At 34.6% G+C, this 14,522-nt stretch overlaps 1 protein-coding gene across 5 annotated transcripts in view; it reads left to right on the forward strand.

The window, feature by feature from the left end:
• Positions 1 to 14,522, forward strand: part of ALG9 (ALG9 alpha-1,2-mannosyltransferase) — a 76,372-nt gene that overhangs the window by 28,591 nt on the left and 33,259 nt on the right. For 4 of the 5 annotated variants that reach the window (XM_036220502.1, XM_036220500.1, XM_036220503.1 and 1 more), the window contains exons 10-13: positions 286 to 440; positions 2,430 to 2,559; positions 3,210 to 3,357; positions 4,323 to 4,452. In XM_036220502.1, the coding sequence (XP_036076395.1) occupies positions 286 to 440; positions 2,430 to 2,559; positions 3,210 to 3,357; positions 4,323 to 4,452 (563 nt within the window). The remainder of the gene's footprint in view (positions 1 to 285; positions 441 to 2,429; positions 2,560 to 3,209; positions 3,358 to 4,322; positions 4,453 to 14,522) is intronic. The other variant, XM_036220501.1, reaches the window with a different exon arrangement.

Genomic DNA, 14,522 nt, shown 5'->3' on the forward strand with positions numbered 1-14,522 from the left:
AGAAATTAAGCTCTATAACCCATTTACCTGACCTTCATTTGTGTTGTAGCGAAATCCAATATTGTATCTCCCTTTAGATGTTGGATCTCTTGGGAGAGCTGAGGTGTATTTACCTCTTTCTACTTGACTCCTTTATTTCATCAGAGAAAGTGTCAATACAAGAGTTGAAACATTTTATAGGGTGCCTTATGGCATACTTTCTAGTGTGAGATCGAGAACATTGAAACTAAATTTGTTGTTTTGTTCTAATATGGTGAAAGGTGGATATTTTTCTCTGTTTTACAGTTCAGAATTTAGGCCATCCATATTGGCTTACCTTGGCTCCAATGTATATTTGGCTTATAATTTTCTTCATCCAGCCTCACAAAGAAGAGAGATTTCTTTTCCCTGTATATCCACTTATATGTCTCTGTGGCGCTGTGGCCCTTTCTGCACTTCAGGTGAGTTTCAGGGAAATATATATGTCTGCTTTATTCTGCTTTACTTTTTAAATTGTTCATAAAGCTTAAAGGCAAATTACAAAATGTTTTCCACCTTAGATATTTTATCCATGCATTAAACCTGATTGATGCAAATCATGTTATTAAAGCTTTATTTAATGCTTGCTTAGCCGTTGATTGTATTCTTATTTGCTGATTACATTGCAGTGTTAATTTGAGTCTTGTCTGTTGCCAATAAGAATTCAATTGGTATTAAAGAAGTTTTTTTAAGTCATTGTATGGGCCTACCACAGAATGGTGACATCACAGCAGAACTAATGGAATGTTTGCTGTTCGACTGCAAGATCAGAATAGAATTGAACTGTTTGGGATAACATCAGACTGTTAGCAATAAGTGACACTTTATAATCCTGGATTAAAACCTGTCCAGGTCAATTCCCTATCAGAATTAATCTTTACTATCGTTGTATTTGTGATCTCCGAAACCTCCAGACTCTTTTTGGACCTCTGCTACCATTTGCAAGTGGCAGTAAAGAATAATTAGAGCATAGGTGTTTTCCTTAACAGAGACTTAATTCACAAACCACACAATTCACCCATTTTAAGTGTACAATTCAGTAGTTTTTAGTATATTCACAGATATGTGTAACCATCATCACAGTCAATTTTAAACATATTCATCACCTCAGGAACTGTGTACCCTTTAACTGTCATCACCTCCCTTTCCCATAACTCCCCAGCCCTAGACAACCACTAATCTACTCTATGTCTCTATGGATTTGCCCATTCTGGGTATTTCATATAAATGAAATCATAAAATACATAGTCTTTTGTGACTGGCTTCTTTCACATAGTGTAATGTTTTTAAGGTTCATCCATGTTAGGATGAGAGTTTTAAGTAGTTTTAATTATAAATGTAATTAAACTTCATTGCAGATAATTTTTCTTTTACAACTTTCTGAACTAATTCTACTACCCTAACAAAACACTTTCTAGCATTTTCACCTACCACATATCAGAGTTTATTATGGTTGTAATCGATAAGTCTACATATAACTTTATATCCTTTTTAATATAATTATATCATTACATTCTTTATGTTGCCCTAACTATACCCATCATTTAAGAGCACTATATTTTTCTGAATTTGCTATATCATTATTATATAATATGTAATATATAACATATTAAATTGGTTATATATGATATGATTGGAAATAATAATATAATTTATGTTAGAGTTTAGGTTGCTCACTTATTTTGGTATTATAAGTAATGCTAGGATAAATGTCTTCATGTAGATATTTGGATTGTTTCCTTGGGACATAGTCCCAAAAATACGAAAGGAGTTCAAACATTTTGATGGCACTTGTTATATATTGCAAAATTGGTTTCCAAAAGTCGTTTTGGTCTAGTAGGGAAAGAGGGAAGGAAAAACATCTAATAGGATGGTACTCAAAGACTGCAGAATTCATGCATATATACGTATATTGTAATATATTAATCTAGTCTGTAATGTAGTTTAGCAGATAATTAACAGCATTTTCCTAATATTCTTTGAGAGAAATTATTTTTTCTTGTTTAATCATGCGACATTTTGTTGGTACTAAAAACTTTGATGAAACGTCTCCACTAGGAAAGTAAAGATTAATATTCATTATATCAAAATAGATTGAGATACTTCATATATCGAAAAAAGCTACTAAGAAGAATTTTTGTTTAAATTTTAAAAATAAATAAATAACTAGCACTCTCCGCACTAGAGAAATATCCAAATAATTTTCCTATGAAGCTAGTGAGATTTAATCCTCAGCAAGCCCTCCAGCTGGGCTGACCTGCAGCTTTAATCTTAGAACTTGGAGTAGGTACCTCACTGTTTGCAAATGCTCAGACCGTTTTTTCCGTCTTGGTGTTACTGTGATGTTTTGTGATTCTGTAAATTCTGCAAGGTGTATCTTTTGATTTCAACACAGTTTTCTTTCCTTCTAGAAATGTTACCACTTTGTGTTTCAGCGATACCGCCTGGAGCATTACACTGTGACATCAAATTGGCTGGTGTTAGGAACACTCTTCCTGTTTGGACTCTTATCCTTTTCTCGCTCTGTGGCACTGTTCAGAGGTAGATATGCGGAGAATGTCTCAACCCATACTTGCAAGGCCCTTCCTTCACCTTGGCTTTGCGTAATGCATGATTGTTTAATATAATTCAGCTTAAGCTGGGAGGAGCATTTTTCTATAAGGAAAATCTGTGGACTTAACATTTAGACTGGAATATGACATCTATACCTTAAGATTGAAGAGTAGATTGAGAATTCCTTTTAGTGTGATTAACTATAATTTTTTTTCTCTATTCTTATTGACTTTTTTCCTTAAAGGGATGCTTTTTCCTTTTAAAGGGTGAATTAAGGAAGTTTTAAACTTAGGCTGCAAATTTGAGGTTCAATTCCTGTGATTTATTTTTACTTATAATCATTATTTGGATCCAGAATATTAAAGTGTGCTCAAGAACATGAAGTTTAAAGCATGGAAGGGTATAGAGAATGGCAACAAAAAAATTATTTTAGGTAAAAGAGGACCTCTGCTCTAACCATCTTTCTAACTAAACAGACATTTTATACCAGTAGAGCGGGCTTCCTGCTGGAGTTGCTCTGAACCTTCATACTCTCAAACATCACGTGGATTACAGTGGGACATTAGTATGCATTATAATTAAATGTCAGAATCTCATCTTACTTATCTTTGGCTTTCACAAATCTTTCTCCCTTCCAGGGTATCATGGGCCCCTTGATTTGTATCCAGAATTTTACCGAATTGCTACAGACCCAAGCATCCACACTGTCCCAGAAGGCCGACCTGTTAATGTCTGTGTAGGAAAAGAGTGGTATCGATTTCCTAGCAGCTTCTTTCTGCCCGATAAGTAAGTTGTTCTTTAATTCCTAGAGTTTTAAGTTAAGGAGTAAAATAGCAGTTTTTTGGCACTGTCTTCTTAATTTTTTTTCATTTTGGATTTTTCACAAAAAGTTTCTGAATAATTTACCATTTTGAGAGCTGGAGGTCTGTACTGTGTGTGCATCCATCATCTGTGTTCAGTTGACTGAGTACTGTGTCTGGTTATGCACCCTGCACTGCCCTTAACCACAGAGGTCTGGGGTCTTCAAAAGACACTTTGGGCCCTGGGCTTCTGCTGGTGGCACTTCCTGAAGATTTATATTTAAATTCCTGTAATTGTCTGATATTAATTCACTTCTAAAAGTGGTCTAGAAGCTCCAGGAAGAAGAGTATTTATACAGAAAAAAAAAGTTTATTATTCAACAGCAGCGAAAGTTCACCAATGTCTGGACACTGGGAAAAGCTGTGGTTAAGACATGTACAGCATTCCTTTAAGCTGTCTTTTGTTGGATGTGATAGTATAGGTTCTGGAGTTCCTTATTTGCTTAATTTGGACAGAGAAGAATCCTATTTAGGGAAAAGGGATGTCAGGTTACAGTGAGTTCTTACATTTCACTCTTCTCTCTATCCACCTGATGGGTTTGTTTTAATTTTCATAAGTCCCTCTGACAGTGTGGTAATTAGCAATAAACTTTGATGCTCCTCTGGTTGTTTGATGGCATGACCATTTGGTTGCAAATTTCATTGCTGAAAGTTGGTGAAATAAGTTGAGAGGCCTCCAGCTGAAAATTTCTCAACAAGTTTGGACATAATTGTGACCTCTGCCTCTCTGCTCCCTGGTTGAGGTTTTAGCAGAAATATTTTTTTTTTCTCCAAGTGAAATGAAATGTTTTTCACGTGAATTTTTTTTTTTTTGGCTTGTTTATTTCAAGTACATTTAGCAATATGAGTCCACTGTGTTTTTCTTATTCTACTTATTTGTGTTTCTGACAGTTGGCAGCTTCAATTCATTCCATCAGAGTTCAGGGGTCAGTTACCAAAACCTTTTGCGGAGGGACCACTGGCTACCCGGATTGTTCCTGCCGACATGAATGACCAGAACCTAGAGGAGCCATCCAGATATGTGAGGGTGACATTCTCCTGTTACTACTTTGAAAAGAGTCTACCCCTAAAATTTGCTGGCATATATATTAGAAAATTGATGAAATGGGAGTTTCTTAGAAATTGATTTTTTTAGGCTGAGGGGTATAACTTTTGAGAAAGAATGAATAGTATCACTTTTATTTTAAAATTACGTCCCTTATTTTCTATGTAAAACATATAACTCAATATATTTTCTAAGCTGGGCTGGAAATTTTCTTACGATGAATTTGAATCTCATTTTGAAACACATTCTGAAAATCTGTAACATTTCTTGGCCCATTAAAATACTTGGTGGGGAACTTTCAAGTTATCAGTAGACATTTGACCTAGTATTTGTATTAGTATATTCTGGTTTTAGCAAATAGACAGTTATTAAGGCTATTTTCATAGGTAGTCTATGAAGCAATATCTGTCAGGGCCTATGCCCTTGTACCCAATTGTCTTTACTCACTCTGAGATCCCACATAGATTTTATTTCAGTTGCTTTGAAAGATGACGTTTTTGCCATTTGATACCAGTAAAATCCTTGATAGTGGAAAAGGTAAGAACAATAAAGTTAGTTCTCCTGGTTCCCAGAGACAGTAAAAATTATTTTATAGAATTATTAGAAAGCACATTTTTGGGAAGCTTGTCTGTTAAAGAAGCTTTTAGCAATTGAAATGTCACATACATTTGGTTTAGATTTTCTTATGTCATATACTTAAAATGCAAAATACCAGGATTTCTCAGTTTTCTTCTGAAGCAAACCCACAACCACATCTGGCCTTTTGTCTCCTAGACTGGGGCTTGTTAGACTTCCGTGGAGACCCTCTGGGCTTATGAGTGATATTTTTGTTGTGTGAGCTTTAGCTATAAGCTAAGAAAATGGACATCATAAGATACAAACTTGGCCTGGCCCCCTGAGAAGGTAAAATATGTATGTATTCGACTAAGTAGGTTATATGAACGCTTTCTTCTAAGTTTGGCCTCTGATTCCTGTAACAGTGGAAATACCTCCGGCCCCGGCAGGGTAAACTCTTATTGGCCATCTTCATTTTAGCTGCAGGTTTGCTCCTGAGAGCAGGCTTTAATGTACAAGGGATCACCAAGGGGACACTGGGTAGTCAAAAGAGTGAAATGTTGTCAGAGCTATGTTTTAGGGAGAGATAGCATAAGGCAGTAAAAATGAGACTGGATATTGGAGTCAAGTAGGCCTGAGTTAAAATCCCAGGTCTATTGCTTATTTTAGTGAGCTTTGGCAAATTAGTTAACTTCTCTGTATAACTAATTTAAGTTTTGTATCTGGAAAATGGGAATAATGATATTTACATTGGAAGATTTATATGAGATTAGGTAGTATAGTATATCTGTCATATTTAGAAAATAGTTTATGGTATATAGATTTTCCCACAAATGTTCTTAGTCAGAAATCGATTCATCAATGGATTAGCGATAAAGGAACCCTTAAGAGGATTTATAATCTGCCCAAATATTTCTCTCCTTTGTTATTTTTATTGTTCCCCAACCTGATTTTTATTCTAGTCCATCCAGACTCACCATTGTTTTTTTTGCCCCAATAACTTTGCTTATCTTAGTGACTACTCTCTTGCTCTCTGAAGACTTTTCCCAACTATGTAAGTCCATAGTGAACTGTCTTTTCTTAAATGTTTTAAATATTTCTTTACAGCTCATTTAGCCTTTTAATTTTGTTGTCTCTTATTATGTAAATATTTCTGTTATTTATGTCATGTCTTTCCCTCTTGGATCGTGAATGCACCTTATTTTTTTGTGTTCACTGTAGCGTCTAGGGTAGTGCTGTGTACCTACTAGTTAGCCTATACATTCTTTCTTACTTGGGAAATGAATATTCATCATTGCTGGGATAGTGATGTTGGGAGAAAGCCAGCTGTAAAATCCACAGTGGCCTTTTGTCATTTCTTAGGCTTTTGTCACTGGTTGTCTCTGGTTATATCATATTTCCATATTCTCTCTTTCCAGGAACTTATATTTGGTTAAGTGACACTGTATTAGCTACACCCAAAAGGTGATGATTTTTCAGAATACTGGCTGATAAAAGCAAGGACAAACAAGTCAGATATATTTGCTAGTATGTGGTGTCTATCATTGTGTTTGTCCACTTTTCTGTGGTTGGAAATTTTCATGCAGAGTTCTTTTTTGGATTTTCCTACATGATGGGAAGTGCCATTCAAATCCAGCCTACTCATCTTTGACCCTTTGGAAAGTAGAAGAGACATTTGATGGCTTACTATGAATTCTACATGTACTGTAATCAGGGATTCATCTCTTTTAATTAACTGTTTCCTCTGATGATAAAAATAATATATATTTATTGAATAAAATAAAGCTATTAATGAGAAAAACAATCATCCATAATCTCATTAACCAAACATTAAACCACTGTTACCATTTGGATGTTTTTTCTTTTATTACTTTTTTCTTTTGCATACATATGTGCACATGTATGTGCATACGTAACAAAAACCTCAATTATTTTTTTAAAAATAATGTTTTAGTTCTTTAAGAAATGGTTCCAGGATCAAGACAGTAATGGCCAAATAACTTCGCAGGACACGTAGGAGTACATGCTGTACTCTATTTATGTTTGTTACTTCGGTTATCAGTCCTGGTTTTAAGTCTGGATTCATTCAAAAAGACAAAATAATTGTGTTCCCTATCTTTCCTAAGCATGCTAAATAGCAGGATTATTTTTATCTGCCCTTTGGCTCTGACTGACAGGTTTTAGCCAACTCTTGGCTTTAATGCTAAGTGATTTGGGTCTGTCTACTATTTCTAGTCTGCATAGAAACTAGGAAACATGCATGACCTGCTTTATTTCACTAGCCAATTTTACCTCTGAGTTTGTCCAGAATTAGAAGGGATTGTTTGTAAAGGTTCTGTGGTTTCTACTGCATTGTTATAACTACATTGCAGAAGTATATATTTTTTGCTTCATATCTTTTTATGGTAGATAACGAGTAGCTAGTTAATAACCCATTATTAAGAAGGTGGCATTTTTATACTGGCATATGCCAAGGTTTTCTTCCAGGGTCAAGGTCTGAATTTAGAAGGTACATTTAGTTTACCTTGAAAAAGACCTCGAGTTTGCTTGTGGAAGTGGCATTGGAAGGGTTGCAGCCTGTGAATTAGTGAAAGGATTATCTGAAATATGGCAGAAAGTTATAATGCCAAATATGGATGGATGTGGCTCATAACACACAGTAAACTGAAGATGCTGGGAGATATTTGAATGTATGCTTGCATGGGCTTTGTATGTTCCTATGCTGAACAGTTCAACTGGGTGCAGTTTTCTGGATTTACCCTGTTTTTCTTGTGAATTAAATGACAGATAAGCAAATGCAAAAATTAAATTATGCTTAGATTATTCCTTAATATATCAGTTGGCATTAGAACACATTTGCAGTTACAATAGAACTGACTGTATATTCAGTCAAAGCTTTCCATAGCTTCTTTATCCCTGCTTTTACCATTTAATCAGTGGAAAGAAATATGGATTTGGAAGGGACCTTCAGATATCATAAAGTCTGTGATCTCCTCATTTTACGGGCAAAGAAACTAAGGCTCAGAGAGTTTGTAATTTGACAAAGATTAGTCTTTTCACACCTGCTCTTCCTTCCAAAGCCACAATAGTTTATACCATAAGTTATGTAACTTGAATATGTGTTTTCATTCAATGGTTAATCATTCTTTGATGTAACAGAGCTGCATAGATATTAAGGGGTTGAACATTACTTTTTTAAAAGTTACTTTCCATTTCTAGAACTCTGTTATATATATGCCAGGTACTTTACATAGTAATTATTGTGTTTATTAGTTAACAGAAATGATAAGGGTCTACTCCTTTTACTTTTTTCTCTCTCCTTTTTCTCTCTTAATCCTTTCTCTTACCCCATAGTAAGTTCCTATCCAATAGGAAGTTCTTGTTGAAGGATAAAATTCATTGCCCTATAGATATTTTTCCTAATTGTTATCAGCCTTGAGTATCAAAGTAAGCAGATTCAAATTGCTATAATATATACAGTAGAATAAAATTGGAATCTGCTAAGGATTTAAGTGAAGGCTTTTCAAAATGCTTCTTTAAAATTAATTCCCTAGTATCCATTATATTGGCATTTAGAAATTAAATGTTTCCATGATCTTCCACCAAATGACCAAAAGTTTTTACCTGTGAGTTTACATTTTTGTAGTACAGTAAATTTTTACTCTGAATTTAAAGATTCAATTGATAAATATGTATTTAGCAAGGCTATATGGTAGACAATAAAACTATGAGACAGTCTGTGCCTCTGGGCGACAACTACTTTTTAAAATTTAATTGGACTATAAATAAAAGAAGAAATGAAAAGCCAGAAAAATACTTGAAATCTTTCCCAAACATTTGAATGTTTCTTCCTAGGCCCCAGCATTCCTATTTCAAAAAAAGGAAATATCATAGGACAATGTTGATGGCTGGAAAAATGATGTAGTGGCAAGGACACTGGGCTGAAAGTTAGGAGAACCTGTGATTCTTTTCTGGAATAGATCGAAGTGTATTTTCTTATATGTTTTTGTGAGTTTCCAAGACTCTTGCAATAGCTTTCCATCTCTCTCCAATTTGTTGTAACTACACCTGAAATCCAGCTGCAGTGTTGAATTTCAGCTTATCGCACTACCTGTTTTCTCATCAAATATTTCATGGTGGCAAAACTTATCTTGAGACATGCCTCCTGGACCATGGGACCTAATGACCAGAGATGGAACTCTATATGCTGCTTTGCCCCTAAAGAGATGGGTATCTGTTAGGGACCCACCTATTGTGCTGCGCCACAATACCTGAGTATGAAAATATTGTTTGGTACTTGAGAAGATATCACTCCAGACCCCATCCCTGGCAGGCTCTCTGTAACAGCTGATAAGGAAAAGCTGCGAGAATATTAATTATTGCCCAGCTCCTCTTGGCTCACGCCTATTCCAACAAAATGGACACCTTTTATTATTGATATCTTGACCTCTGTCTCAGGCTTCTTCTTTTAGAATATATATTTTTGTTTACATCTGAGGTGGTATTAAATTGTCGTCCTTAACATACATTCATTTATTGATAAGACGTAAACAATGTGATGTTGGTTATCAGTAAATTGGTTTGAATTCCTCAGCACCAACTTTGTTTTTCTTTTGTTTTAGAGGTGCTGATTTGTTCTTCTCCAAAGCATCTAGTGGGTTGTTAGAAATTGAAAGAAGTCACATTTCTTTCAAAATGAGTCTTAAATGCTTGTATTTTACAAAATTTTAAACTAAGGCATATTTTTAGCTTCGACAGCTGGTTGATATGTAGCCTGTGACTAATGAAATGAAACACATTTTTGTTTCATGATCATGTGTTAATGTCACCCTACAATTTTGTTATTTTTGATGTAAGAAAGAATGATTAAATCTGAAGAAATAAAAAAACGAGCTCTTTGGTTACACTTTAAGGCAGATTTAAATCAAGTCTTTTGATTTTTGAATTGTAGATGATGTGGTTATGGAGTGTGGTCTCAGGTTTTGCACTATGAGATATTGATAAAATTGAGAGAAGAAACTCTTCTTTCTGTTCTGACTTTTTGACCTAAGGGGCAGTAGTCACTTGGTGTTACTAGGGATTCAGACTGACAAATGTCAAACTGAAAATAGTCACGGTAAAACAGATTTTGTGAGGAAAAATATCTGTGGAGAAGAAAGTCTGGGACTTATACTAATAGCTTGACAATGATTTTGATTATTGGTGATTTTTAAAATGTTTCAAAAAATGTTTTTATAATAAATAATGTTTTCCTTTCATTATTAAGAAAAATAAATTACCATAATAGGGAGTATAGATATCAAATCTTTGAAACTCTCAAGAAGATCTCTGATATGCTTTATAAATAACACTCAGCAAGCTGTTAGTTGACCTCTGTTTTTCCTGTCATTGAGCACAAGAACTTCAATTTAAAATTAGGAGATAGATTTTCTATTAAGTAATTTTTACCTTAGTCTTCGGGCCTCTTCTTAGTTAAGTAATTTCAGTCATTATATCTAAGACTACTTTTGCTGCTCTTTCTGCAAACTACATCTAGATTGCTTCAAAGAAGTGAATGTGGTTTACCTATTCTATGAAGAGAAAAATTTTTTAAACCTAAAAGTAAAAGGATGCTACTGTGATGAATTGACTACACAGTGTAATATCTTAAACTCTTTCAGACAAGGGGGGAGTTAAAGAATTAAGTTAAAAAAATTTTTTAAATTAAATAATTTGCCTGTTTTTGAAGTTCAGACAAAAAGCTTGTCTATCTAGAAAGTGTGCCAGAGACTACCTAACGGCGAGGGCATTCCTAACAGTCCTGGATCACTGGCTTAAAAAGACAGTGATCTGGAGACAACCATCTGAATGGGAAAATATATTTGCAAGCAACACCTCTGATAACGGCATAATATCCAGAGTATACAAAGAACTCATACAACTCAGTAGTAACAACAACAACAAAAAATAATCCAGTTAAAAAATGGGCAGAGGACTTAAACAGACACCTCTCTCAGGAAGACATACAAATAGTCAACAAACATATGAAAAGATGCTCAACATCACTAGCTATTAGGGAAATGCAAATCAAAACCACAGTGAGATACCATCTCACACCTGTTAGAATAGCTCTTATCAAAGGGACAAGTGATAACAAGTGTTGGAGAGGATGCGGAGAAAAAGGAACCCTCATACACTGCTGGTGGGACCGCAAATTGGTACAGTCACTGTGGAAAACAGTATGAAGTTTCCTCAAAGAACTAGGAATTGATCTACCATATGATCCAGCAATCCCTCTGCTAGCTATTTACCCCAAAGACTTGAAAACATATATCCAAAAAGATATTTGCACACCGATGTTCATAACAGCATTATTCACTGTGGCCAGGACATGGAAGCAACCGAAGTGTCCTATGATAGATGATTGGCTAAAGAAACTGTGATACATATATACAATAGAATATTACTCAGCCATAAGAAGGATGAAATACTGCCACTTGCGACAACCTAGATGGACCTCGAGATAATCATGCTAAGCGAAATAAGCCAGACAGAAAAAGTTGAAAACCACATAATATCACTTCTTTGTAGGATATAAATCTAAAAGCAACAAACAAACATGACAAACAAACAGAGACTCATGGATATGGACAGTGGACTAGTGGTTACCAGAGGGTAGGGGAGTAGTGGGGAGGTAGATGGGGTAAAAGTGGTCAAATATGTGGTGACAGAAAGAACTCTATGGGCAGTGAACACACAATGTGATCATATACACACACACACACACACGCACGCTCACACACACACACACACACACACACACACACACACATATATGACTTACTACTGAATTGTACACTTGAAACTTATTGGATTTTGTTAACCAATGTCACCATAATAAAAAAGACAATGACCTGTAAGTCTTATCAGCACAATATAAGTAATCTCCAATCTTTTGGCATTTTTTTATTCTTAATCACTTTTAAATGTTTCTGATTCTGTTTCTTTATTGGTTCATTAATCCATTCATTCAAAGTCAGGAACTTTTTATTGTGACTATGTGCTGAAAAGACAAAAGTCCCTAACAAGAAAAAAGAAAAAATATGGTGAAAAAAGAGAATTGGGAAAAACAGAAACATAGTATGAAGCAGAAAAAAATTTTAAACTTCTATAACTCATGTTGTAGAATAAAAGAAAAGTTTGGGGACCATAACACAAAAACATATGCTTCGAAAAGGGAATAATCAGAAAATAAGAGCTTCTAAGAAATTAAAAATAGGATAATTTAGATTTAAAAAATCAGTAAAATGATTAGAGGGTAAAATTGAGGAAATCTTCCACAGCATAACAGTACAAAAACAAAACAGAAAAACAAAAAGATAGAAAATAGGAAAAAAAGAATAAAGATTAGAGGATCTAACATCTAGCTAATAGGAGGTCCAGAAAGAGAGAACAAATGAAATGGAGGCGATAAAACTGCCAAAGAATGTGAGACAATTCCTTGCTTTCAGATTGAAGGAGCCCATAAAGTGTACTTAAAATGATGCATGAGCAACAATCCATACCAAGATGTATCAAGTAGCAAAAGAAGATAGTGCGTATTATTATTTCATAATTGAAAAATATAAAGCTACCAGGAGAAAAAGCTGAGTTTGGAAGTGAGACCAAGGAATAAGGAGGATACCGCTGTTTTTCATAATAAGCTTCTTGTACTATGGAAATTTTGAACTGTGTACATACATTCTTCTGATACACCTAAAGGTGAATTTAGATAAAGACATAAATCTTGCCTTAGTATCTAGTAGGAAAAACAGTTCTAAAATATTCAGCAGTGTGTTGAGTGCCTTAATATGCTGTGGGAGCACAGAGAAAATAAGAAGGAATCTTCCTACTCTATTTGGGGAAAGCTTCACCTAAGTGATGGCATAGGATCTGGTTCTTAGAGGAAGATTAAGAGTTCTCTGGCAGAAGAAGAAGTTAATATTCCAGTCAAAGGGAACAACATATGCAAAGGCTTGAAGTATGAAAGAACATTGTTTAGGGGAAAATAAATGGTTTGAGGTTTCTATATTTTAGTTAATTGGACAGAGTACTTTTTACTTCTTCCCTGTTTCACTTGTTCTCATATATTTATGCATGTGACTGTGTTCTCTGCTAAATTATACATTTAAGAACAAGGGTTTGTGTCTTTGTCTAGAATAAATGCCCAGGAATGTGATTGGTGAATCATGTAGGTATATGTTTAGTTTTTTAAGAAACTGCCAAACTGTTTTCTAGATGACTATATCAGTTCAAGTGAAGTGTAGAGATCTTACCTCCCTTTAACATCTTCCTGTTTATAATATAATTGTCTTAAATATTTCCTCTGTATATATTGAGAACAACCCAAGAATGTGTTATACATTTTGCTTTAACCTTTAAACTTAATTTAGAAAATTTAAGGGAAGGAAAATTGATTGTTTTTATCCATGTCCTTTTCCTGTTGTTCTTTCTTCCTTCCTAATGTTCCACAATTCCTTATCATTTCATTTGTTTCAAGAATCCCTGTAGCCATTCTTTCATGGTAGATCTTCTTACAGACTTTCTTGGTTTTCCTTCATCTTAGAATGTTTTGATTTTCCTTTGATTCTTAAAGAAAGAATTGTTTTCCTCTGGATATAGAATTCTAGATTGGCAAATTTTTCTTTCATTCCTTGAAAAATATTGTGCCCCTTCCTTTGTCCTCCATGGTTTCTGACGAGAAGTCTGCTGTCATTTTAATTGTTTTTTCCCTATATACAAGGTGTCATTTTTCTCTGGCTACTTTCAAGATTTTTTCTTTGTCTTTAGTTTTCAGAAGTTGAATTATGGGGTATTATAGAGTGGATTTTTTTTTGTCCAGCCTTTTTGGGGTTCACTCAGCCTCTTGATTCCATAAGTTTAAATCTCCTGCCGAATTTGGGAAGCTTTCAGACCTTATTTCTTCCAGTAATTTTGTCAGCCCTGCGCTCTTTCTCGTCTCCTTTTGGAATTCAATAACATGAATGTTAGATCTTTTGTTTTACATACAAAACTACCTGAAACTTTCTTCGTTTTTTCCCCCCAGTCCTTTTACTTTCTGATATTCAGATTGTGTAATTCTATTCTGTTCTCTACTTCACTGATTCTTTCCTCTGATTCCTCCTTTCTGTTGCTAAGCACATCTGCTGAGCTTTTAATTGCAGTTATTGTCCTTTTTATTTCTAAAATTTCCATTTGGCTCTTCTTTACCTCTTCTCTTTCTTTGTTGAGACCTATTCTTTTGTTTCAGACCTGTTTGTAATTACTCATTAAAGTGTTTTTAATTGTAGCTGCTTTAAAATCTTCATTAGAATAATTTTACTGTCTCTATCATGTCTATGTTGGCATCTGTTTGTTGTCATTTGTCATGCAAGTTGAGATCTTCTTTGTTCTCAGTATGTTGAATGAATTCTCACTGAAACCTGGACATTTGGGCCATTATGTTATGAGATTCTGGATCTTATTAAGTCTTT

This window comes from Rousettus aegyptiacus, unplaced genomic scaffold (genome assembly GCF_014176215.1).
Source record: "Rousettus aegyptiacus isolate mRouAeg1 unplaced genomic scaffold, mRouAeg1.p scaffold_m13_p_5, whole genome shotgun sequence".
In the NCBI taxonomy this organism is placed as follows: Eukaryota; Metazoa; Chordata; class Mammalia; order Chiroptera; family Pteropodidae; genus Rousettus; species Rousettus aegyptiacus.